The 27,760-nt window shown below is 40.8% G+C and overlaps 2 protein-coding genes across 2 annotated transcripts; both read left to right on the plus strand.

Moving 5' to 3' along the window:
- Window positions 1–397: 397 nt before the first annotated feature.
- pgpep1 (pyroglutamyl-peptidase I) lies at window positions 398–4,155 on the plus strand. Its single transcript, XM_028593640.1, has 5 exons — window positions 398–579; window positions 1,028–1,080; window positions 1,318–1,434; window positions 1,591–1,823; window positions 3,243–4,155. Exons 1-5 carry the CDS (start codon window positions 549–551, stop codon window positions 3,457–3,459), a joined length of 651 nt encoding a protein of 216 aa, XP_028449441.1. The 5' UTR covers window positions 398–548; the 3' UTR covers window positions 3,460–4,155.
- A 1,099-nt stretch (window positions 4,156–5,254) lies between these two features.
- LOC114565572 (regulator of nonsense transcripts 1) lies at window positions 5,255–27,687 on the plus strand. Its single transcript, XM_028593709.1, has 24 exons — window positions 5,255–5,643; window positions 6,232–6,368; window positions 7,888–7,977; window positions 10,309–10,476; window positions 10,570–10,750; window positions 14,883–15,044; window positions 15,408–15,492; window positions 15,761–15,859; window positions 16,514–16,622; window positions 17,592–17,751; window positions 18,071–18,189; window positions 18,877–19,041; window positions 19,464–19,578; window positions 19,818–19,961; window positions 20,102–20,315; window positions 20,474–20,591; window positions 21,326–21,482; window positions 23,051–23,193; window positions 23,447–23,621; window positions 23,886–23,967; window positions 24,164–24,325; window positions 24,399–24,667; window positions 24,970–25,089; window positions 25,972–27,687. Exons 1-23 carry the CDS (start codon window positions 5,473–5,475, stop codon window positions 25,084–25,086), a joined length of 3,342 nt encoding a protein of 1,113 aa, XP_028449510.1. The 5' UTR covers window positions 5,255–5,472; the 3' UTR covers window positions 25,087–25,089; window positions 25,972–27,687.
- Window positions 27,688–27,760: the final 73 nt, after the last annotated feature.

Consider the following 27,760-nt stretch of genomic DNA (forward strand, 5'->3'; position numbering starts at 1 on the left):
GTGCACGCATTCACACCTGGGAGCTGCCCAGTTAAACCACTAAGCTGCTCCACTGGAGCGGCTGGTTTGGTGTTAAATGTTCATTCATGGGCTGTCTTGGACAGGGAGGGGAGGTTGTTTTTCATTCACTTGAGCTTGGCCGCTCACAAGATGGCTTCCCCAACCTTTATTCTGTAAACGCAGCGCAGATGCTTGCTTTTTCAGTTTCAGCACACACGACAAGTGGCTTGAATTACATTCTATTGCATTAACACAGTCGGATTAAAAGGTTCAGTTTTTATCCTCTCCTGTCCTCTTTCCAAAAACAATGTCTTGTGCTGCATGTTGAAGAATTACAAATTCACGAGACATTTCTTAGCCAAATGCGTCTATGCCCGTACAGTAGATGGCAGTATGATCCATCCAGGTTTAGTGTTGTCACTTCCTTTTCAGCTCAGAGCCAGAAGAAGAGAGCAGCCAGCGTAGACAATCCTGGCATTCTTGTTTTGGGATATTTGATCCCCTTATTATAAATCTATGTCAATTCCTGTCATAACAACCAAAGGATAATGGCCAATAAGAAGAAAGTAATAGTAACAGGTGAGAGGTTTTAATTGGTCAGAAGACTGGAGAGAGACAAATGGGTCTTTTTTTTTTTTTTTTTGTCACTACGGTGCTGTTACAGCTCATAGAGTTTTCTACTTGTGTGTTTGAGCTGCACTTTAAGGCTTGTGTTTACATTACAAATAGGTAATGACACTGCAGAGAGTCATGTTGCTGTCAGGGGAGTCAAGTGTGATATCTGCTGGTTTAAATAAAGAAACAAAGATATCAGGAGGAGACTGAATGACTGCGGGAAAGAAACCATTCTGTCTCTACTACAATTAATGTTTAACTTGCAACCTATGGACTTTGACTTAAGAGTGCTTTTTTTATTTGACATCTGCCCCTTATCACTTCTTCCTCACTGACTTTTTAATTTACTTTGCTGCACTATGTCTTGATATTGCGGTTAAGAATCTTTCTTTCGCTGCTCTTTTCTCTGCAGGTTTTGAGCCTTTTGGTGAGCATGCTGTGAACTCCAGCTGGGTAGCAGTACAGGTAATCAGTAATCAGGTTGTTCATTTTCAACAAAAGGTGCCAGTTAAGGACTTAAATATGGCATTTAAATATGGAACTGCATTTATGCACTATGCACTTAAAGTGGATTTTTTATTTGTGGGGCGTTTTTTTCCCTCACCTGATTAAGGGGTTGTCCTTTCATTATATTGTTTAATGTGGGCCTGTAAAGCCCTTTAAGACTGCAATTAAGTTCTATTTGTATTCTCGTGCTCACAGGAACTGGAGCGATTAGGGCTGGGCGAAGCAGTAGACCTTCATGTGTGTGAGGTGCCTGTTGAATACCAGGCTGTTCAGAGCCTACTGCCATCTTTGTGGAAAGAGCATCAGCCACAGGTATTCAATGAAATACACAATACTGTACATGAAAAACCACTTCTTTTTTTTTCATTATACTGTATATGAAATGTTGCTAAAAAAAAAAATCCATCAATCGATCAAAACCTAACCTAACTAACCTCTGCCACCTGTCTTTTGGGGTCCTGCGAGCAGTTGGTGGTCCACGTCGGTGTTTCTGGGTTGGCCACCACTGTCACTCTGGAGCAGTGCGCCCACAACAAGGGTTACAAACGACTGGACAACTGCAGCTTCTGCCCGTCTTCCCAGTGTTGCATGGACAGCGGCCCGGACTGCATACACTCAGTCCTAGACATGGAGACGGTCTGCAAAAGGGTCAATCAATCTGGTCTCAGGGTCGCTCTGTCTGTATCCAAGGATGCTGGAAGGTACGTGATGTTACTTACACATGTAGGAAAATCTACACATGCACAAATTCTGCTAAAGCGCAGGTGTTACTAATAACATCAGCAATGGCTCTATTTTATTTAAAATGCTCATATTATGCTTTTTGGCTTTTTCCCTTTCCTTTATTGTGTTATATATCTTTTTTTGTGCACGTCACAGGTGTACAAAGTGAAAAAGCCCAAAGTGAACCCCAAAGGGACTTACCATCTCCAACAGAAAACACTGTTCACAAACTGCTCCAAACAGCTCTATTGTAGTCCAGCCTTTATTTCAGAGACAAACGTGCGTCACTTTGTAACACACGTTATAATGCTCGCCTAGCTGCTAGCGTGGCACGCCCTCATATTCTGCTTCTGACTGGCTAGTAGTCCTTACCTAGCTACTGCGCATGTGCAAGTAAAGCATGATTTATGGTTCTGCGTTACACCTAAACCGTGGCTACGCATGTGGGTTTGTGGAGACACGGCCCCTACGCCGTAGCCTAACGTTCACCTCTCAAAAAATGTAACTGCGCGTCGCAGCGACGACGCGTGTAGCTTGGCTGTGGCTTGGTGGCTTGCTTCCCCCGACTCATTTCCTGGTTCTCCTTCTAAAATAGAATATAGAATTTAAATAGATGAAGTCGAACTCATCGTAGAGTTTTTTTTTTTTTTGGATTTGTTTCATATACGGTTGATGCGAAGAAATATTGGTTGATCGGTCGAAAAATTATAAAACATGATTTTAGGCCCATTTACAGGAACATTGTAAAACTCCTCCCAGAAGACTCAACAGATCCTTCTCAAACTGGGTCAGCAGCATGTCAAAACTAAACTGCATGCAATTTGCATGTTTGGCTATAGCACAGGACTCTGTTGTAACTTGACTTTACATAGTTCAATCTGCCCCAAATTTCACATGCTGCATAAGAGGCCAGGCCTGAAGACATCTAGATGTCCATATTGAGTCATAGTCATAGCGCCACCTACTGACAACAGGAAGTCAGCCTTATGTGACAATGTACATGGTGTGGTCTACAACAACATGACATTTAATGAGTGTGTGTTCTATGGTGCACAGCGGAATTTCCAGTGCCACGCACTCCACCCAGAAAATAATGTCTAAATTGTGCATGCATGGTCAGACGGTTAGGAAATCCACAGCTGCATCAAACGGCATCCCACCAGTACCCCTGACATGCCGGGAGGGGTGAGGGCCCGTTCATCACTGCTTGCGGCTTTAATTAAGATGTGAAATGTCTTTACTGCCAGGGGAGCCTACCTACTGTTTTGCAAAGTTGACTCATAGCCTTTGTCACATGCATTCCCATCTAACTCTCTACTCTTGTCTGTTTGGCAAAGTAGAAATGTGATAACACAGACTTTTTATGACCTAACATCCATCCTTTGGCTCCCTGGCAGGTATCTGTGTGACTACACCTACTACACCTCTCTGTACCTGGGGCAGGGTCACTCTGCCTTCATCCATGTGCCTCCACTAGGAAAACCCTACAGCAGCCAGGACCTGGGAAGAGCTCTTCAGGCCACCATACAGGAGATGCTGAAACTGCTGGAACTGGATCCCAAACACAACAAGCACTGCAATCACAAGCACCACCACCAGCACGACTACGTATGACTTATATTACAGGAAGTGATGACCATAAGCTCCAGAAAATGAATGGCATGAACGTCACACTTGTTGTTCGAGAATAGCAGCTTTTGTATACATCGGGTGCTTTTAACTGTTATACCAGTGTCAACTGTAAACCATGTGTTGTACAGGTTTTACAGGTTTGACAACTCTGCCTCTCATATTGTGAAAATAGATGTCAACATCAATGATGGACGTAAGAATAGTGTAACATGTGAAAAGGGGGATTTCTGTGACTATATTAAGATATAATAGTAGTTCAAACAAGGTAGTAGCTGAAAGTTATGTATGGTGTTACACTGTGGAAACGTTTATGGTGCAACTAACTTTTTACGCCACATTCTTCCCCTGTCACCTGTGAGTCTGTCCTCTCACTGTTTTCTCCAGTCTCCCAGGCCCTCTTGGTATGATTGGGTTGTTGTCTTGGAATTATGCTGCCATTCCCCTTGTGTTGCTTGTATTTGCACCAGAGAAATGTGATGATATTGAAATGATGGAAACCTGAAGAAATTTTAACATTCACACTTACAATGATTTGTTTATCTCAGGGAATGTAATGCACATGCAATCAATATTAAGTAATGTGATCAATTTAATGTTTATGTCTTATGTACTGTAGTGCAGCTTTGCAAGGCAAAGCCAGCTTAAAGCTGCGTACAATTAAAACATCTCACACAGGCATATTTTTGTATTTGTCATCGTCAGTCTGAATCTTCCGTCAGATGAAATACTGCTTGCACTTGCACTGCTTACACTTTGAGTTTGCTTATAATTAGTTTTTTACAATTACGAATGTGCCCTGTAGGCAACAATAAACACATTCTTTTATAAAATTATTTTGAGGTATAAGTGAACTATCCTAAAAGACACTTTGTTCACCTTTCTAATGCTCATATCTTTACATGCAAATGTTATTTGACTTAATGTGTTACACACAGAACCACACCCGTTTCCGAAGATATTGCGAATTTTTGTGCAGTGAGATGTTAAACATTATCAGAAAGCTATCCCCTGCTTTGTCATGCATGGTTTTCCAATGAATTCTTTAATACTGTTTACATTCGGATTGCTTTGGTGCAGGCTGGGTAAATTACAGTAGCGCTGGGTGTAGTTCGACAGACCTGCTGAACTTGTTCTGACCTGACAGATCTGTGCAGGACAGAGTGAAAGCCCATAAGAAAGTATTTTAATGCCATGATCACTAATGCTCAGGCTGCATAGCCCCTTAAATGTGCACATTTACACAGATTTTTTAGAAAAGAGAAAATGAATACTGTCTGTTGATCTTGATCTCTGCTATTCCTTCTGTTGCTGTTTGTTAGCTTACACAATAGTATGTGTTAACACAGTGGCATTTATTGGTGGATGTATACTAGATTATCTTGCAGATTTAATTGTTGAATATGATGTGTTTACATTTACACAACATGTGATTTTATTCTATATATTAGCGTGCCTTTTCTAACATCTGGGCAGATGAAAAATAGAAGGCTTCTGTTCTAACTCTGGATCATTTACAGTTCTAGTAGAGTACAGTTACATTAGCCTACAATTTTCTATCAAAGAGCATTGACACTGTCAAATAAACTAATACAATGAAATAAAAATACGAAAAAGCTTTAAATAGGCCACGCTTCATATCTCTTAGCTCCCACATTTGTTGCACTTTTCTTTCTTAATGTTATGACACATGAAATGACAGAGCTGACTTTTATGACCTTAATAAATTGTCCCACTTTACATTCTGTTCACGTATGTCTCCTTGTCTCCTATCCTTTCCTCGCTACCTGCAGGTGACCGAGAGGAGAGGAGAGGAAACGTAACGTGCGTGGGAGAAGACAAACGGAATGCAGCCGTAGTCAAGGCTCTCTCTCACCACCAGTGTTTGTATTTTTTTCATCTGTGCTGTGTCTCAGTTATTTAGTTTCTTCTGGAATAGCAACAGTTTGTGGATTTTCCGTCGGGGCGGGTAAATACCGTTAATAAGAAGGCAACAACATGAGTGTCGAGGCGTACGGGCCGAGCTCGCAGACTCTAACGTTCCTCGACACCGAGGAAGCCGATCTACTGGGAGCGGACACCCAGGGCTCAGAGTACGACTTCACCGATTTTACCCTGCCGAGCCAGACCCAGACTCAAGGCCAAACCCAGAGTCAGCTAGATAACCAGGTGCGTTTGGTTATTCGTGGCGACTCGGTGTCAAAATATGTATTCTCCTCTGTTGACAAAATGTGAATTAGCTAACAACATCACTGGCTACCTCCGGTTAGCATTATGACGCCTTCCATCTGTTACCATGCTTTTATCCCGCTAATTATGCTAGCTTCCTAGCTAGCTTGCACAGTTAGCATGCTGACACAGCTAGCATATCACTGCAAGACTTCATTGCCATACAAACCAAAGGTGACATGGATTTGCTAGTGTGGCAAATCAGCTTCAAATGCCCATATTTATACTTAATAATTCTTATACGTATTAGATAGTTATCCACTGACAACAACAATCACAGAGATACAATTAGTTGGAGACAGCCAGTGTGGTATTGCTGTCAACAAACCGTTGATGTGACAGACGGCAAGCAAGAAAGATTGTGGAAGTGAAATATATGACCATATGAGGCTTTATCATGTATCTCGTTTGCTGTCCAGTTTCTGCACTATCTATTGTCGATCTGTGATCCTTCATTTTGAATTCCCCACATAATGTTGACATTAAGTTTCAGTTCATAGTTAAGATTCTATACATCTGTATCCTCAGGTTAATGGCCCTGACGGCATGCTACAGAATGGAGAGGACTCTGTGGTAAAAGCCAGTCAGCTGCTGGCAGAGTTGAACTTTGAGGAGGATGAGGAGGACACCTACTACACCAAGGATCTCCCTGTACATGCATGCAGGTAAGGGACCACACTAACGTGACTGGTGCCACAAGTCATGAGAGGGAAAATAATCGCTTGTTTTCATTTCATTTTCTGTTTATTTTTATTGCATGTAGTGTGTGATTGCAGTTCAGCCCTCTTCCTTGATACTTAATTGAGTCCAAGTGGATTGTGGGCATTTGTTCTTGACTGTAACATCTGAAATATATATCTAAAGTTTCAGTGTAAGTGGTGCAAAAGTAAACATGAAAAATGAATTGGCAAAAATATAATATGACATATAAAATGGCTCAATCTGAGCAAAATCAAAGCAGATACTTTTCCCTTATTCTTAGCCACTGACCAAACATCCCAAATCTCAGCTGGTTTCTGTCCATCTTGCCCACTTCTCTACAGACACTTACTCCCTCACACTCTCTACAGATGGAACATAAGACACAGTATCAGAACATCTTGCGTCTAATGTCAACAATTGTTATTCACTATTATTGTTACGTCATGCTAAGCGGTGCTGCTCTTCTCGTTCTCGCAGCCCCTATGCTCTTTACCAAGTTGCCTGTCAGCCGAAGGTTGTGCCAAAACAGTCTTGTTGTCTGACATCACAGCCATTCTCAGTAGCCTAGCTGGATTGTTTGTTTGTCAGTTTGTTTCTATAAAAACTGATGTATCACCATATCTTTCACCAGCAGATTAGTTGCAAATTCAAATGTGTTTAATACTTTTTTACTGAAGTCTGGCAATGAAAACAGAGTTTGTTGGATAGCGAATGAGAGCCTCCTTTTTTTCTTTTTTACCCTCTTCTTTCTAATATTTTTATATAAACTTTGATACCCATGCAGCCAGATCCATTACTGTTTAGCAGGCTGTGGCATAACTCACAACTTTGTATTTAGTTGATCAAGTGGCATATTAATTAAAATCTGCATATAACATGGGTACATATTTTAGTCAAGGAACGAAACGAGGAGTTTTTCAAAAGAATTACAATATTATAGCCCGACCGATTCTGATTTGAATGATTTATTGGCATATATTAATGTTCTTTACAAAACTCATAACATAAAAAACATTTTTGATAATGTTCCCTTAGATTATAATAATTTTTTTCTTTTTTTTTTCTACAACTGCGACAAATAAATGTACTGAGCAGGACAAAAAAATAAATGAATTAAAACCACATTTAACACAAATTATTGAATGGTGACACTAAATCAACACATATTGTATCGTTGGCATTTCTGTACTTCATTTTCTTCTCATTTATCGGTGATACAGATATATCTGCAATGAGCTAATAATATTGATATATTGTCCCGGCTGAGTTATTGCTCGGGCTTTAATTTACATGTTTAATAAATATGCAACATTTTCACAGTCTATCCTATCAGCTACCCGAAAAAGGAAAATGTATCAAAAGTTATGTGGTTATTTTCTTCTTTTGTTCTCTGACAGACATACTAGATTTGAAACTGGTCCATGCTCTTAACAGTAATGTTTTGTGGTTTTTTTTTTTAATTGTGACTTCCTTTTATTTTAGTTACTGTGGCATTCATGATCCAGCCTGTGTGGTCTACTGCAACACCAGCAAGAAGTGGTTTTGTAATGGCCGTGGAAACACATCCGGCAGGTAAGATACAGTGATCTTATCAGCTTTTTATTGAGCCTCCCGGTTGGTGTACTTAGCTAAATGAACTCTGAGAGGGTCATTTTACAGGTACAATATCACCATAGCCGAGGTAGAGTACACAGCAACTGTAACGATGAGTTTTTTGTTGTGTTCAAAAGCCTCTGTTGTAAATGGACAGTTAGTGTTTGGGTATGGAGTAGGGCTGCAACAACAAATCGATAAAATCGATAAAATTCGATTACTAAAAAAGTTGGCAACGAATTTAATTATCGATTCGTTGTGTCGCGCAACTATTACGCCACCTAGTCGCGGAGATAAAAAAAAAAATTTAGTTCAGCGCGGAGTGGAGCGAAAGAAAAGAAAAAAAGAGCAGAGCGGGGGTAGAGGAAATACGGAGAGAGACCGGAGAGACCCGTAACGTTGTTCTGAAACACACGGCGGAGGCAGAGAAATCAGTACGACCTAAGTCATCCAAGGTGTGGGAGCATTTCACACAAAATGAATCAAAAACGTGTTAATTGCAAGATAAGCAAAAGCGACACGGCATGGCACGGGCGCACCACGGTGATGAGTCAGCACCTAAAACGTAAACATGTTGGAGTCCTTGATGAGGAGGAAGGGAGTTCAACAGCAGGGTAAAGTCACTACACTATCCTACTTCTGTTCCGATCTGAAGTGAGGAACGTAACGTCCCTCCAGTAGCTCTTCTGGTGCTGCTGTTTACTCGTTATCCAGCTGACTAGCATGACAAGCTAGCGTTAGCTCGGTAATAACAGTAATAAAGCAGGGGTGGTACAGTTTGCAAGACTAAAGACACGGTTTTATTCACTCGCCTTTTTTGGCCCATTCATTTTTCAATCTGTTGTCATGTATATATTATGTGCTTTGTCCCATATCAGTTATTGTTGACAAATATATTAGTGTGTGGTGTATAAATGAACTTAACTTGCACTTACTACAATGATGGTAGTAATTTAATAAATAAGTGTCTGTCTGTCTGTCTGTCTGTCTGTCTGTCTGTCTGTCTGTCTGTCTGTCTGTCTGTCTGTCTGTCTTGTCTGTATCTCCTATTTGGGTTACTTACCTTTACACAACTATTAACTAAAACAACAAGTATGTATGTATTGAGTTGATGTAAATCAATGCTTTTTTTTTTTTTTTTTATCCGATTCATCGATTAATCGAAAAAATAATCAACAGATTAATCGATTATTAAAATAATCGTTAGTTGCAGCCCTAGTATGGAGTTAAAAACATAATTTAAAAGGATTTTTGTGTTTACTGACTTTGAAGGGCCACTTAGGCTAATATTAAATTATTTAAGGAAGTTATCCAAGCAAATAAGTATTTGTAAATCCTAAAATAGTTTCTTTACTAGTTTCCCCTTTGAATCATTATTGTATTATTTTTATTCCTCCATGTCCTCCGTGGCTACCATGGTGGCTACTAGCAACTGTGAGGGGTGGGGCGCATGCACGATCACTTAGGCTTGTATCATGTGGACAAGCCGACAGTGTTGTTGTCATTACTTACAATTCCTCATGGGCGCGGCAGAAACTACGCACTAGGGGCTCGTTTAAACAGCAAATGCACCTGCGCCCATCTGAGCACCCATGGGCGTACTGGTCTTACAGGGAGTTGTGTTCAGGTGAATTCTTGGCGTATTGCTATCTTGAGGCAGGGGAAAGTGATTGCACCATTGACCAACAAAAACCTGGTCTAAAGTCAATAACGCAGCATTTCATTGTTATTTTAACAGCAAATTAGTCAAATGCGCCTAGGCTTATGCACACTATGCTTGTTACACACACAGGGACGCACAGCAGCACACAAACATGCGGAAGATTACAAATAAAAATATTACGGTGCAAATCCGCCATCATAATAGCAATGCGCCGAGGTCTAAACGCGCCTGGCTTTTAAAGGGAATGGGAGATGACACTTTTGAACCATGCGCCTGGCACACAGACCCTACCACAGACCCCCCAGTCAAACTAGCAAAAGTGGATTTGGACACGCCCTAAACGCACCTGCGATATGCGATTAGATCATTAAAAATTGCATTATGCTGTTTCAGTGTAGCAGCTGACTGCATCTTATGTTTTTTGGAGTCATAATTATATCATGATAATTTCTCCTAAGTGCATCTTAGAGATATTTTTGCTGTATTCTTCCTCTATCGTGTTTTATTTGAGTCTGAATAAAATAAACATTGTCAAGACCTATGTGTAAGGACGTATCAGTAGTGTACAATAAACCCTCCCACCGAGGGTTTTAGTATTTTGCATTTCCTCTTTCTGGTGCATTAATTGTCATTCTCTTCTCTTTTAGCCACATTGTAAACCACCTGGTGAGAGCAAAGTCGAAGGAGGTTACCCTGCATAAAGATGGCCCTCTGGGGGAAACTGTACTGGAGTGCTACAACTGTGGCTGTCGCAATGTCTTCCTTCTGGGCTTCATCCCTGCCAAAGCTGACTCGGTAGTGGTGTTACTATGCAGGTAGGGGGGCTTTTTATGTAGCTGAGCATGCAGCTGCGGGGGGTGGGGGTTTCCCAGGTATTGTTTGACATTTGTGTTTTGGTTGTAACACAGGCAGCCATGTGCCAGCCAGAGCAGCCTGAAGGACATCAACTGGGACAGCTCCCAGTGGCAGCCCCTCATCCAGGACCGCTGCTTCCTGTCCTGGCTGGTGAAAATCCCTTCAGAGCAGGAGCAGCTCAGGGCTCGTCAGATCACCGCCCAGCAGATAAACAAGCTGGAGGAACTCTGGAAGGTATGTCACTGCAACTAGCCACACGCCTGCCATTGTACTATGTAAATTAAAGTTAGATCGGACCCAAAAAATCAAGCCCGACCCTACCCAATCCCGTGCACGTTGTGTGCGAGCCCGGCGTGGCCCGACACATTAACTGTAATTATGAGCCCGAGCCCGATTTTAAACCTGGCAATTTTTTAATACGTGGGCAGTTATAACTGACGTTCTCAACTACAATTCCTTTTACCTGTGGGTAACGGATCAAGACAGCAACATAATCAAAGCCCTGGAACCATATAGGAGACTTTCTTGTCGCGATCACCTAATTAATAGACTACAGTCCTTTGGCACTAAGGCTGAGCAATTTTATCGATTCTGCGATATAAATCGATAGTTTATTCCCCAAGAAAGTATCGATTTTTATGCCGCAAGTATCGATACATAAGTCCCATTCAAATCCTCCGTGTTAACCCCCGTTCACGTTGCAGGAAGAGCGATTTGGTCAGCCAGCCGCTAGTGTCGCTGTAGAGCAGCCAACGTCAACTGGCGGCCCTCCGCCAAAGTTTTTAGTCTGGCCCCCAAAATAATCATGAATTCACTAAATGTAAAGAGGAAAAACTGTGTTCTGTTATTTATCATTTCAAGCATTTAGAGCAAAAACCCAGCCCCCTGTATTTACATCTCTATTCACATGCCAAGTCAATACTTATCAATGCACTCACCTGTGTAGACCGGCATAAACATGTAGAAAGCGATATTTCAATCTGCTCAGTCCACCGCGCTGTTTTATGCAAACACAGCTCTACTCTGCAAATAGCGAATTTTAATAAACAAAAGCTGTCGTTTTATAGTCTAACTGTTTATCTTAGGTTGCCGGGAATCTGGAAATTTTGACAAATTCTTGTAAACCTCACTGCTGGCTGAACAAACCAAACTCTCCGCTGGAGCGGACAATCTGGAGCTACTTAATATGCACGTGAATGACGCGATCGTTATGTTCAGTGATGATGATGATGGTTGTATTATTTTGCAACAACATCGTTTCATTGCAAATGAGGCATACATGATGAGTGCATAGCCTGCTTATCAGTCCATTCATCATTAAAGCTGGGCTTTTGGCTTTTCCACTTCAACTTTTTGCTTCAGCCTCTTTGACAGTGACATGTTTACCTGACAACAGCCTTTCTTTCTGCAAGCATTTTCCACCAATCAGGATGCTGCATACTACAATAATTTTTCCATAATCGCAGACTTTAACCATCACTCCTCAGTGAACTGCCTCCTAGTCTGAGATCTTTTTCTAGTTAAAGAGCCAGTTATCATTAGGGAGTTTCCATGTTTTTTAGGAGTTTGCTCACACTAATACATGTAAAAAAAAAAAAAATAGCATTAATTCAGTAAGAAAGTGAAAAAGAATAGGCGTATTAGGTATAAATTCATTTTATTTTCTTTATTTGAAAGTCCAGCTGCCAGAGTGCTTAGAAAAAGTCTGAAAAAAATGTAGTTGATGATCCCTGCTGTAGACTCTCTGTCCAGTCAGAAACATATATTGTGTAATTGATGTTTTCAGTTCAATTAATTAAATCCAAGTACAGCCCTATTCGGCACGGTCTGTATGCCAATGCACTGGATAACAACGCGCCGGATATAGGAGAGACTATATCTGCTGCTAAAGGAGGACTCGTGAGATATCTGAAACAATCTGGCCTGGTTGCCTAATTATCGAAGACAGTGCTACAGATGGAGGAGACACGATTTAGCACGGTTTACCTCACACTCAAGTAGGGGTGCAAAGGGGCTGACATTTTCCGGTAAATTTCCAGAAACTTTCCATGGAAAGTTTAGCTGGGGAATTTTGGAAACATTCCAATTTGGAAACTCTCATGGGAATTAATGGGAATTCTACGGGAATTAATGGGAATAAACTGGATATTTTTTATATTGCTTTCCATGGAAAGCTGGGGAATTTTTAGTGGGCTATACAAACACACATAGGTTAATAATAGCAATGGTTTATGTATTACCCCCCACCCACCCATGATTACCAAGATTATGCTGCAAGATGTGGTTTTTTTTTCTTCAACTACATTTAAGTTCCTTTTTATACACTAACGGTATTATAACAAGCAATATTAAAAATATCCAGTTTATTCCCATTAATTCCCATGGAAAGTTTCCAACTTTGAAAATTCCCAGAAATTTGCAACCCTACACTCAACCCTACAGTCAGGACATCTACCCAGAGCTACAGGAGAAGCTGGAGAGGCATAGTTTTCTCCCCACCCAATTAGGCTAATAAAGTAATGCTTAATAAAACACAAATGCTTGATGAAGGGCCCGGCCCGAGGATAGTGGCGGGACGTATCTAATGTAAATATTCTAAACACATAACTTGAATTTGAGCACCTGTTGGGCTTATCTATACAGTTAGCCAGATATAGTCAGTTGGGTGTGATGCAAATAACTTTGCTGCTTGTTTGCTGGGCTATTATTTTCTGTTCCACAGTTTCACTTCTCCTTTCTTGCCTGTGTTTCTATTTTTTTGATAGTTCCTGTTGTATACAGTCACACATATCGAACTGTTTTTGTATTTTTCTTTTCTATGTACTCTTTGGCCTTTTTTTTTTTTTTTTTTTTTTTTTTTTTACAGCAGACATGTTTAATTTGTCATAGTAGTAAAAGCACAGGTGTTACTAATAACATTAACGATGGCTCTGTTCTTAAAAATAACCCAGTAGCCTGTGACCATAAGCCAGTATGCACAATACCAGGACCCTGAACCTGAAGCAGCTAAATGGAATTAAGCCACCATTCATTATTATTTACACCTGTGCTTTTTGCTACTGTGGCATGTCAACATGTCTACTGTGAAATAGTGCTGCTCGATTATGGAAAAAATAATAATCGACGATTAAACAATTATTTTGTCAATCACGATTATTTAACACGATTACTCATTAACCTTTGGATATAATGGATAGTGTCCAGGGTATAATGTTAGTGTCCTTTTATCTAACAGAAAGAGTCTTTGGATCGGAATAAAATCTGTTTTACTACTGTGAGTCGGTTCAGCTTTACAGATATCACACATAACGTTACACAGCTAATTAACAGTTCCAGATACATAACATCATGCATCTCACATCACATTTTCACTCACTACAACCACTACTGCTGTCATTACTAAACATTGTTCCAAAATATGAACAATAATGTCACCGTCAGTGGGCTTATTTGCTAGCTAACCTAAGGAAAAATCCAGCACATAGACGGTACCTTAGAGTAACGTTACGTGAAACAGGTGAGTTAACGTCCCTGCTCACTTTACATACAGTTTAACAACAAAACAAAATGCTGAGGGTACATTACTATGTTTTTTCATGTTGGTTTTGAGCGGGTTACACCCCCACTAAGCTGGAAAAAGTTTTAAACAGTAAGTGAATACAGCGTGTCAGGGGGAATCCAACGTCTACTACAGCGGGGAGGCAGAGGGACCGCAGGGTTAGCTGACGTTAACTGTTCCCAGACAACGGAGTTGATTTTGCCTTTTTTGCTCACCAATGCTGCTGTGGCTACCCTCCTTCTGCCATCTTTACTCGTGCTGAGTTTTTAAATTCCAGCGGATGATATGCGCCGAACTTGCCTCACAACTTGTCTCTGACTTGACTGAGGCTGAGAGAGTTTATGGCTTTGGGAGGGGTGGATGTGCACGTTCACGTGTCATTCAGAACACAAAATAAGCGTGTTCTTATCACGTGTTTAAGTCTTATAAGAGTGTTCTTGCAAAACAGAACATGGCAAAATAATCGTTTTTTCTCGATTGTACTATTTTGGTGATCGTTGGGAGCCGAAATCGAAAATTCAATTAATTGCACAGCCCTACTGTTAAAATGGCCTATTGTCTGAGTCTCTCTGAGTTGGGATTTAGGTGATTTGAGCATTTTGATAGAACACAGGTGTGTGTGTGTGTGTGTGTGTGTGTGTGTGTGTGTGTGTGTGTGTGTGTGTGTGTGTGTGTGTGTGTGTGTGTGTGTGTGTGTGTGTGTGTGTGTGTGTGTGTGTGTGTGTGTGTGTGTGTGTGTGTGTGTGTGTGTGTGTGTGTGTGTGTGTGTGTGTGTGTGTGTGTGTGTGTGTGTTTCCCTTCTGGCAGGAAAATCCCACTGCGACCCTGGAGGACCTGGAGAAGCCTGGTGTGGATGAGGAGCCCCAGCATGTGCTGCTCCGCTATGAGGATGCCTACCAGTACCAGAACATCTTTGGTCCTCTCGTCAAGCTCGAGGCTGACTACGATAAGAAACTCAAAGAGTCTCAGGTAAAAACAGTTTTAGGAAATTGTAAATGAAAAAAATTTATCCTATCTATATTGCAACAAGACAAGATTATCAAAATAGTTGATGAGTAATTTACGTTCTAACAAATTATCAATTAAACAACAAACTGATTTAGTGTATTCTCTATTGCTGGAGTTAAAGGATATAATGCTAACAATCATTTATAGTTTTTGTAGTACTACCTAGAGGCATGGTGAATTACTGTGTATCAGTCGATGTGCAACTTTTTCCACTGGGGATTTTCACCCAGAAACCCTTACCCTTTTGTCGTCATAATTTTGACTTAAAGTTGTTTCTGCTGCCATTTAAGTTTAAGAAACATATTTTAATATTGCTTCCTACAGACACAAGACAACATTACTGTCAGATGGGACTTGGGCCTGAATAAAAAGAGGATTGCTTATTTCACTCTTCCCAAGACAGACTCTGGTATGGATTTAGTTTTGCTTCAAGTTTTTGATTGTTATCATCATCATCATGCTTTGTCTATGAGTGATATTTTAAGTTATTCTGACAACCCTCTAATATAAGTGACAAATAAACACCCTTTGTAATTCCAATGTCATTTAAATATTTAAATAGGTGTGGCTTTCACTAACAATGGTCTGTAATATTTTTGTATTTATTTAATATTGCCTATGCTCTATGCAGTGGTGTGTGCCTAACTGAGTTGTCCATCTCTTCTGCTGTCCTGTAGATATGCGACTGATGCAGGGAGATGAAATTTGCCTGAGGTACAAAGGAGACCTGGCCCCTCCATGGAAAGGCATTGGACATGTCATCAAAGTCCCTGATAGTATCCTTTATGACTCTTACAATAGACATACTGTACTTAACCAGAAACCAGATTTTACCCACATTATCTGAAATTCACACACTTTTGCCAAAGTGTGTCACAGACAGGGAGGCCTCTTCATTTAATTGGACTTCACTTAAACTTGCTATCAGTAAAATGAGTCTTTAGTAACATCTAGTGGCAGCTGTAGGAAACTACATCAACGCCTGCGAACTTATGTCTTTCTCTACAGTGTTCAGTGGTTTTTGAAAGAAAAATATATGTATATTTAGATTTTGCTTACACAGCTTACCAAGTTAATAGGTACAGTACTCCAGCAATAAGACCTGAGGCTGAATATCATAACGGTTGTTTGTGTATATACCCAACAGTTCTAAATGTTACTCTGAAGTATCAAGTATCAATAACTCCACCATACATACTACATATGTTGTCCAACAACTGTAATGTCAACTCTCCATGTTGCATCTATGTTGAACATTTTTGCCCAATTTCTAGCTCTCCACCCTGCAAATGCTGTAAATTAAATCAGTAAATCAAATCATGATTTAAATAAAGCACATTGGACATACTGTCCTAGCAGTTAGCTCAAATATGATGATGGCTGCAGTATATGTTCAAAGGTTCTACGGATTCCTTGACTTCCTGTACCAGACTATGGAGATGAGATTGCCATAGAGCTAAGGAGCAGTGCCGGGGCTCCAGTGGAGATCCCCCACAACTTTCAGGTCGACTTTGTGTGGAAGTCCACTTCCTTTGACAGGTATTCACAGGAAAAGTCACACATTGTTGTCTCTATCTTGTGATATGTGTGTGCAAGACCTGAAACCCAACTTTATGTTAGGACTGGGCTATCGATATCGATATATGAAGGTAGTTATCGTCATACATTTTGGATATTTTAATATTCTGATATGACACAAGTGTTGTCTTTTCCTGGTTTTAAAGAACCAGAAAAAATGTGGCAAACACGTCGGAAAAATACTTGGGCAAGAGTGACAAACTTTTTTTTAAAGCGGCAAAACGTTGAAAAAGCGACAAAAACTAGATTGGCCAAAATTTATTGGGTCCAAAATTGAGATGCGGGCCGGATCAAAGTCTGCGAGGGGCCGGATTTGGCCCGCGGGCCTTGAGTTTGACGCATGCACGCTACGAGCTAAGCATGCGGCTAGTACAGCTAAAGAGGTTGATGCTAGCGGACTCAAAGCACTATTTTGGAGAGTGCAAGTCGCCACAGACCTGTGGATGAAACCAAATCGAAAAAATGAAATGAAGCGCTTGCGAAATGGGTGGCAACTAACTGCAGACCATCTTGACATCTTGTGCACTTTTGCTGTATAATTTATTTTTACATTTTTAAAAAGCAAGCTATATTTCTGAAGACATTTAATGTGTTGCCTCAGTCTCGTTGCACATCTTTTGATTTGAAATATTAAAATAAATCTAAAAGTCAAGTTCATAAAGTAACTTTCTTTGCATTCATATGATTCCCAATCAAGATATTTACATTGATAATACAGACCTAAAAACAGAATTTTAATCACGTTTAACTATTGAAATTCAGCAATTAACTGCGATTAAGAAACAATTAATTGTTTGACAGCCCTAAAATTAATACATTAATGTTGTCAGTGAAGCTCCTCATCAGTGGAATCATTTGGGGCAGTTGATTTTGGCAAATGTTTTTTTAGATTTACAACTTCATCTCGATATTCCTGTCTCCATTATCCAGGATGCAGAGTTCCCTGAAGACGTTTGCCGTGGATGAGACTTCAGTGTCGGGTTACATCTACCACAAACTGCTGGGACATGAAGTAGAGGATGTGGTCATCAAGTGCCAGCTGCCCAAACGCTTCACCGCTCAAGGCCTGCCTGATCTTAACCATTCACAGGTGAGTTGGAGAGATGGGGTCATGTTATTGAGAGACATATATATATATATATATATATATATATATATATATATATATATATATATATATATATATATATATATATATATATATAGATAGATAGAGATAGATAGATAGATAGATAGATAGATAGATAGATAGATAGATAGATAGATAGATAGATAGATAGATAGATATATATATATATATATATATATATACACACACACACACACACACACACACACACACACATACATACACACACACGGGTCCTGTGCCCCCAGGGCTCCCATGAATATGGTTTGTTGTAATGCAGGTGTATGCTGTGAAGACAGTGCTACAGCGTCCACTCAGTCTGATCCAGGGTCCTCCTGGCACAGGGAAGACCGTAACCTCTGCCACCATCGTCTACCACCTGGCCAGACAGGGCAACGGGTAAGACACGTACAAAAGTCATGTATTACTTTTTTGGGTTTTCCCTGCCATTATAAGGTTTAGGTCCAGCACCAGAGAAGTTTTGTGGGCCAACTAAGCCAAATGAATGTAACTAAAAGACTTTTCTCAGATCTAGTGATTGTAGTTGGATTTCTCTAGCAAGTTTTGTCTTTAAGCTTCTTGAGTGTTCTAGCTTTTCCAACATTTTAGACACACAGCGGTCCAAAAGGTCCAAAATGATGTGAGAAAGATACGCAAAATTACCACTAAGGGACACAAACCTACTACAAAGAGCCAAATGACCACAGAGACCCAAAACAACTCAACAACAAAAATTACAAAAAGGGACACAAAACCCCAAAAAGAGACCTAAAATGTACAGGGAAATTGCTTTTTTTTTTTTTTTTTTTTTTTTTTTTTATAAAAAAAAATCCCATTTTCTTGAGGAAGGAAACCTAAAGTCTTCCACAAAGCTATGGAAAATACTGTATTTGCTTTGAACTATTAACTTTACATTAAACTGAACATCTGTCTTTTAGGATATTCCATTCATAATTCATAATTGATAGGTATTTTATTAGTTCTAATAAATTTAAAGATATCTTGCTTTGCCCATAATGTTCTTAAAGCACGGCTTGGCTATGTGTTTTGGTCCTTAAGGCGGTCTTGTACCTTTTGTCCCTCCAGGCCAGTGCTGGTGTGTGCTCCCAGTAACATCGCCGTCGACCAGCTGACAGAAAAGATCCACCAGACAGGCCTCAAGGTGGTGAGGCTGTGTGCCAAGAGCAGGGAGGCTATCGACTCGCCTGTGTCCTTCCTGGCTCTGCACAACCAGACCCGTAACATGGACAGGTAACGCATAAATGGCTATGATTAATAATAATTTTATAAGGCATTTTTGTGTGCGTGTGGTTAACTGTGGGTACTAGTATAATATTAGACATGCTTATACTTGTATATACACAATCAGTCTAGAATAATGTGTCTTTGAAAAACAAGAAGGTAATTGTCCCAATTATAGTTAATAACTTAAATAGGAGAATGTTGCTACGCAGCAGCATTTCTAACAAGTCCTGTTAGAACAACGTTGGCGTGTGTTTGGGCTTATATTGTGTAGCAGCATCTGGAAGTCCAGGATGTACAAATATGATTATTATTGGCCAGAAATAATTCCAGACCCCTCAGTTATACAGTCTGTTAGAGATGTACTGTAAGTCTCTGCTCAAAAGCCCACCATTGATCTGCTACTGTATTGAAATGATTGACACCTGCAGTATGCCAGAACTTCAGAAGCTCCAACAGCTGAAGGACGAGACTGGAGAGCTGTCCTCCTCAGACGAGAAGCGCTATAGAGCTCTGAGACGCACCGCTGAGAGGGAGCTGCTTATGGTATAAACACTGGTCTTACTGAACTCAAAGTGCTGCTACATATTTGTTTTGTGATTGTACACCAACTTAGATTTAACTGTTATTTTTCAAGTGCCTAATGTTTTTTTATGCTAATCTGCTCAGGGTGGTTTGTAAAAAATGAATTCAAAAGTATAAAGCGGTTGCAACGTTTTGCATCAAGTAATATTTCACTGTTCATAAACTTGTCTACTTCATTCCTTTTGTTTTTTTTCCCCCAGAATGCCGATGTGATCTGCTCTACCTGTGTTGGGGCGGGGGATCCTCGTCTGGCCAAGATGCAGTTCCGCTCAATCCTGATTGATGAGAGCACCCAGGCCACCGAACCAGAGTGCATGGTGCCTGTCGTCCTGGGGGCCAAACAGGTAGGAGCTTCATGAGTGAAAGTGTATCTGGGTAGTGTTTGGCATACAGCTATAACTGCTCATACTGTTCTTGTTCCCCAGTTGTGGGGTCTACTGTGTCCACAGTCATTTATTTTGTCTTGATGTCTTTTGTTCCGTAGTTGATTCTGGTGGGTGACCACTGCCAGCTAGGCCCCGTGGTGATGTGTAAGAAGGCAGCTAAAGCAGGTTTGTCACAGTCTCTGTTTGAGCGTCTTGTCGTTTTGGGGATCCGGCCAATTCGCCTGCAGGTTCAGTATCGCATGCACCCGGCCCTCAGCGCCTTCCCCTCCAACATCTTCTATGAGGGCTCTCTGCAAAATGGAGTCACTGCCGGTAAGATGAAAATGTATCATTTATTTTACTTAGGCTTCAGCGTGCAGCTAAATGCTCTTAAATAACATGACGCTGCTTTCTTACATTATTCCCCTTTAGTCGGTGTACTTTAGTCAGCTACACTTGTCCTGAGTCTTATCTGTTTGTCTCTTCCACAGCGGACCGTGTGAAGAAAGGCTTTGACTTCCAGTGGCCACAGCCCGACAAGCCCATGTTCTTTTATGTCACCCAAGGCCAAGAGGAAATTGCCAGCTCTGGAACGTCCTATCTCAACAGGTTTCAACTTTCTTGATCATTATGTTGACCTGATTTTCATTTGTCTATCATTCAATGTTATCTTAAGCAGTATATGTCAAAATAGCAAATGTTTTCTTAACATTTGGCAGTTCTGTTCTAACTCAACATTTATACCTGAGTCACGTCAACCCTTGGCTAAGGCCGGTTACACACTGGACGCGTCGCGCGAGCGTGTCAGCCGCTTGGTGTGTCCGTTTATATTTCGGCTCCCATGTTAACAGGTTAGAGCTTACACACAAATTGATTTTCTAATATTGCACCGGTCAATACGGAACGAAATATTCTGTAGCCTATTTTGCCGTTAATACTTCTGACGTTGTCTCTGCTGTAATCAAATCAGTATATATTTATGTTTAACATGGTATTTCATTTTATCAATGGGAAACATACATGTGTCCAGACGCCAAGGCTAGCAGCAGCAGCGCCGCGTCAGACACGTTTCTGGTGTGTAAAGACATAGAAAAATCTACGCTGCTGACACGCAACAGAAACGCCACGCTCACGCCACGCCGGCAGTGTGTAACCGGTCTAATACACTTGTGACCACTGGTGGCACATTACATCACTTAAGTGTTCAAAAAACTTCTCTGTGTTAAGATATATCACGTCACTTTCTGATTCTGCCCTTTTCAGTCAGGCACAGATAGTTCCTGTGCCATGACAATTTATATAAAAATGTTTTTGTCATGTTGTCACCCTTCCTGTCTATGCAGGACTGAGGCAGCCAATGTGGAGAAAATAACCACAAGGTTGCTGAAGGCTGGAGCAAAACCCGATCAGATTGGAATCATTACGCCCTACGAGGGACAGAGGTCCTACCTGGTCCAGTACATGCAGTTCAGTGGCTCCCTCCATACTAAACTCTACCAGGTATAGTTACAAATATATATTTGCACTTTAAATTTTGTATTGTGCACTTAATCAGAAACTCTCCAAGATTCTGTTTCCCATTAGCAAAGAGCAGCGTATTAAACATTCAGGTCCCAAAGGACCACAATGGAATTAGGCTCTTGGGCTTTATTGTGTTTTATCCTTTTGACAAATATTGTACAAAGCTATGATGCCTCCTGGTGAGGTTGTGCCTATATCATTTATTTATATACAGTGCTAAGCATAAGTGAATACACCCATCCAGGATACTATGCATCCTAATAAAGTTCCCTTGGCCTTTGGAATTAAAATAGCCCCACATCATCACATACCCTTCACCATACCTAGAAATTGGCATGGGGTATAAGATCATCTCTCAATGTAAATCAAACCAGCTATTAGGCTAACTGAAATAAAACCGTGCCAATCTGTAGGTATGGTGAAGGGTATGTGATGATGTGGGGCTATTTTACTTCCAAAGGCCAAGGGAACTTTATCAGGATGCATAGTATCCTGGATCCATGAAATAACTGGCCTTTAAAAATAAACATCTGCCTGCCTCTATGGGAATTTAACATAGGAGTGTACTTACTTATGCCCCCTGTATTTTAAGTAAGAACATTTATTTATTTACGATACATACGAAAATTGGTGTCCTTAAATTTTTCCTCATTTTTATTTCCAAAAGATGATTTTTATTCCTCTTTTTAGTCAACTTGAGCATGGGTGTATTCACTTATGGTTAGCACTGTACTGTATGTCATATATATTTTTAATATTGTCAATAAGAAATTGCAATTCAATTTTAATTCAATTTCAGCTTCTCATTCTTAGCCGGTGCTGGCCGTCACTTTCAGTGGTTAAAATGAAAAGTCGCCAGCGGCTGGTCATCAGCGTTTGCTAATTAACGTTAATTCTGTAAGTAACTACATGACAGGCCAAAATGAAAGTTGTTTGTTGGGTTTGTGTGCTCTCTGCAAGACAGTGATTGTACTCTGCCAAATATTCGTTGTCAGGGAAGAACCTTCACTCTGTAATACAACTGGATTGTTTCTGTAGGTCCAACAAAGTGATACATCTTCTCTCAACACTATAGCATCACGCCAATTTCAGGAGTCGCTTTCTCCCAGTTAAACGTTCATTCATTATCATATCAATAATTTAATGTTAACTGAATAGTTTTAAAGGAGGACCTTTAGTATTTGGATCAGGTCGCATGTGAAAAAAAGTGTGCCAAATTTAGTAGTGTTATTTCAGTGTGCCAGATAAATATTTAATCAGCATTGCATATATTCTGCTGCTGTGTAAATAGATTTATCTGATTGGACTCGGTATCAATAGATACAGAATATTAAAGGACTCAAATTGGGATCTGGGCCAAAAAAAGCTCCCCTAATGTTAAGTTCAAACTAAGATGAGGTTGAAATGGCTCCAAAACATAGTTTGTAGCCATTTACATTTAACAATATCATGTTTGCGAGGAAACTATTCGTATTATTAGTAAATATATTATCCTAAAAAATCAGTCTGTTTTTTCCCCACTGATTTCTCTTTTTTTCTTTCTGTAGGAGGTGGAAATAGCCAGTGTGGATGCCTTTCAAGGCAGAGAGAAAGACTTCATCATCCTGTCCTGTGTGAGGGCCAATGAGCACCAGGGCATCGGCTTCCTCAATGATCCCAGACGTCTCAATGTGGCACTCACTAGGGCCAGGTAAAAATACACAAAGTAAAGCAACACCAGTTTGCAGAAGCCCCAGAGGGCCCCAGAGGGCCCCTATGTGTCTAATGTCATAAATGTTTTTGCACTCTTTGCATTGTTTGTATATTGAATGTTGTGGTTTATTCTTGATTTCAGGTTCTAGTATTGGAAGTATTTTGATACGTCGATGCCATCACTGTTATTACTACGCATCCCTTAACTATAACTTTTAATCCTTAAGTTATCTTCTGCTTATGTCACGTAGGTATGGTGTGATTATTGTGGGAAACCCCAAGGCCTTGTCCAAGCAGCCTCTGTGGAACCACCTGTTGAATTACTACAAGGAGCAGAAGGTCCTGGTTGAAGGCCCCCTTAACAACCTGAGGGAGAGCCTCATGCAATTCAGCAAGCCCCGCAAGCTTGTCAACACCATCAACCCTGTGAGTTTTGTATGTGGGTGTGTGTGGGTGTGTGTGCTACATACACAGGGCATATAGAACGTGTTCTTAACTGGATATGAATGTTATTTTCTGGCAGGGCATATGAAGAATTTAGGATGCAATTCAAAATTTACTAATGCACTTATGGCAAGTAGTTTAAAGAATACAGGGTAATAAATCACTACATGCAAAAAAAAAAGAAAAAACATAAGGCATGTCCCCAAAACACTCAAAATAATGTTGCTTGTTCTTTTTATTTTGCAGGGTGGTCGATTCATGAGCACAGCCATGTATGATGCCAGGGAGGCCCTCATTCCTGGATCGGTTTATGACCGTAGCAGCAACGGTGAGACATTTTTAACAACACACTCATATTTCAAATGTTGGACAATTTCTTACTAAAACACGCTATTACTAAGGACATCTACCGCATCTTCTTTGGTAGTTCATTGCAAAAAATACAAAAACAAATGTCTGTGACAGGAGTAGCTCTGCACACCACCAGATAATGTCAAATTAACCTGTACTTCTTTCCACTACAGGACGTTCGTCCAATATGTATTTCCAGACCCATGACCAGATTGGTATGATCGGAACAGGCTCCAATCCAATGACTTCCCTGAACATCCCCATCCCCTTCAACCTTGTGATGCCCCCCATACCTCCACCTGGGTACATGGGACAGGTCAATGGGCCCTCAGTGGGTGAGTAAAGAGTTTCTAAAGGCCTACATGTTGTTCAGTTGAAGCTGCTATAACACACACATTTCCCCTCCAGGCCATGGCGGGGGTATGAAAGGCAAGGCAGGCAGCGGAGCAGGCGGCGGGACGCGAGGAGGGCGTCAAAGAAACCGTGGCAACATGGGGAACCACAGCAGCGGACACGGAGGAGCAGACCGACACGGAGGCCACATGAGTGGCAGCCAGGCCAGCCAGGACCTGGGCTCCCAGCCCTTCTCCCAGGGGCCTCTGACGCAGGGCTACATGAACATGAGCCAGCCGTCTCAAATGAGCCAGCCTGGGCTCTCCCAGCCTGAACTCTCCCAGGTTTGTTCACTCAACTGTCAATTTTGAATAAATCCTAATTATAAAGTTGGCATTTAAGATATTTTATAAGGTGCTAAGTAGGTGCACTTTATAAAGCAAGCTTTTTGTAGTCTGTTTATTTCCTAGCAGTTACTACCCAGTGCCAGGGCTGTTAGAACATATATTCCAAGTGTTTGTCCAGGTTTCCGCTTCAAGTAAAGACTGCATCTTGTCCAAAACCACTTATTTCTTTTTCTGCCTGAAAAGAAATGAAAGAGTAACTGTTGACTGGCCTCTTTCACTTTTTGTTTGACCCGTTATAGGACAGTTACCTAGGAGATGAGTTCAAGTCCCAGATTGATGTGGCTTTGTCCCAGGACTCCACCTACCAGGGGGAACGGGCCTACCAACACGGTGTGACTGGACTGTCCCAGTACTAGACTGTAAGTAATTCCACTGTGGACTAAAACTAAGACGACTCACTGACATTAAAGGAATACTTCGACGTTTTGGGAAATAATTCACCTCCTTGCCAAAAGTTAACTAGGTGGGAACATTCCTACCACTATGTGATTAGGCAATTTCTCTTTGTGATAAATAAAGTACTTTATCGGTCTGTTTAGCGTAGCATAAAGACTGGTAACAGAGGCTAGCTGGCCTGACTCTGTCCAGAGGAGACAAAATCCGTGGCCGGGTTAGCGTAGTTGGTAGAGCAGGCGCACATATATAGAGGTTTACTTATGTTGACGCAGCGGCCGCGGATTCGACTCCGACCTGCGGCCCTTTGCGGCATGCCGTTCCCCCTCTCTCTCCCCCTTATGTCCTCATCTGTCCTGTGGAAATAAAGGCCTAAAAAATGCCCAAAAAATAATCAAAGGAGACAAAATCAAAATACCAGAATCTTTTAAAGCTAGCTATTTAACACAACATAAACATACATGTTTGTGATTAATGGGTTGTGTGCCAAAACATTTATTGGCCTGAGACCGGTGACTTCCTGGAGCTTCATGTTGAGGATAATACTTCAGGAAGTCACTGCTCCTGACCAAGAAATAGTCCAGATTAAACAAATGTGATTTAACGTGTTAATTAGTGAGCTGGTATGTAAATTTTGTTACCTGGCTAGCGGCTTCCCCCAGATTACACTCTGTGTGATAAACAAAACTAATTGGCTCCAGCCTAATATTTACTACAAAGACAGTAAGTCATCTTCTAAAACATGGAATTATTCCTTTAACTGAAAACTTAATCTTTTAATATGTTGAAAAGACTTATTATTGTGTATTAATGTGTGCATGTATATATATTTTGTATTTGCCTGACAGGTTGCTGGGAAGGAGCAAGGCCTGTGTGAAGCAAAGTTCAATGGTATTTTAATCTGGGTAATAACAAAAAAGAACAAACATGGATACCCGTTTTCCACTGCTACAACTGAAGCACCACTGTGTGAAAGTAACAGGAGAGAGACCGTGAGAAACCAACCAATCACAAGAGTGAGAGCAACAATGGGTGTAGAGCTGGACAGGAAGAGAGCAAGGGACGAGCCTGGTGGAGGAGAGAAGGCGCTGCTGCTCACACGCGAGGACATGGCGAAAGGAGAAAGCGGTCGTTGTCGAGGCGGGCGCAGTCGGAGAGGCGAGACCTTCGACGGGTCAAGGAGGGTGGAAGGTCCGAACGATTCTGGAAGGGGTGGGGGGACTGTGTCATCTTGTCCCTCGCGTGCCCCTGAACCCTCGGGGAACACCAGGTGGAATGGTTGGGAATCTTGCTCCAAAAGCTGAGAAAGATGGAGAAAAGGTGTCTCACACAAATGTCCTCCAAGCTAACTCAACAGGACATCTTCTGTGACTTGGAGAGAGACAAAAACAAAGGGGGACACAACTCTTGAAGCAGTTGATATGGCAACTTTTTTTTTAAACTCAAAGCTTGAATTGGGGCTCTGCATTTGATCACATCTAAGCATCCAGGAGAGAAAAGTTTGAAAACACTGTTTGGCTAACCAAGTGAACTCAACAGTGCTTGTGGTGTTGTGCCTCAAAGAGTTCAAATGAAACATGTGGATTACTTTGCCACAGATCACTCGCTTTTCTTTCTCAGCTTTGAGTCGGAAAGTTTTCTGAATACATGCTGTTTTCATTGAGGTATTCAGTGATGTAAGCTAGTGTAGTTGGCCCGTCTTTCAAAGGCAGGTCTTTCTTGAGGTGGTCTGCAAAGAACAAGTGGTTGAATTAGCTGTTAAAAATAGAAACCTAAAAGAAAAACATATTTGTCTCCAGATCTGAGGAGGTGGGCTCCAGAGATCTGACAATTTTGTTTTTGTTTGTGAAAATGTATCTTTTAGTAATGCAAAAGAGTGAAAGTGAAAACCATAACCAGCTTATAACTGAATGCAGCATCGTTATTTTCTGCTGACCCTGATGCCACTAAATCTAGCAGACGGGAATCGTCTTGAGTGTGTGTGTGTGTGTGTGTAGCTAAATGCATCAAATAAGCCAAATCAAGAGGGCAGTTATTTCCAAAGACCCTTCTCCAAAAGTAAAAAAAAAAAAGAGATTATTTATGTACAATTAAAGAACCTGATGATGATCACAGTGAAGTAAGAAATCACTTCTATAAAATGAAATCATGAACTTGAGTTTTCATGCCTATGGAGTGCCTAACATGACCACTCCGTACAAAGGATGATGCAAGCTTCTAAGGCCCCAGCTTAGAGCAAATGTCTTGAAGAGATCAAAGATTTCACCATGTTGACTGTGGTGCAAGATATTTTAGCATTTCGGAGATCCCATTGATAACAAATCGAAAGGTTACATGTTGTCGGTGCACTGTGAAATTTGGCATAAAAACCTTTTTTAAATTATTAAGACATGAAGACCCAAGTGTAGTGTCTGTTGTCTTCCCCTTGTTGTTTTTGTCATTTGTTGTCCTAAAGTCTAACTTGTAGAAAAGTCAAAAGTAGTGTAACATGTAAAGGGCAAAGCGGCTAGATTTAGTGGTTGACCGAAAGGTTTCGTTTTTTATAAAATACAACAATTTAATAATAACATATGAGACACGAAATTGCTTAACTTAAATGAACATTTATTTGTCACTGTTGTGGTCTGCATTTATCTG

The sequence above is a fragment of the Perca flavescens genome, chromosome 12 (assembly GCF_004354835.1).
Source record: "Perca flavescens isolate YP-PL-M2 chromosome 12, PFLA_1.0, whole genome shotgun sequence".
In the NCBI taxonomy this organism is placed as follows: domain Eukaryota; kingdom Metazoa; phylum Chordata; class Actinopteri; order Perciformes; family Percidae; genus Perca; species Perca flavescens.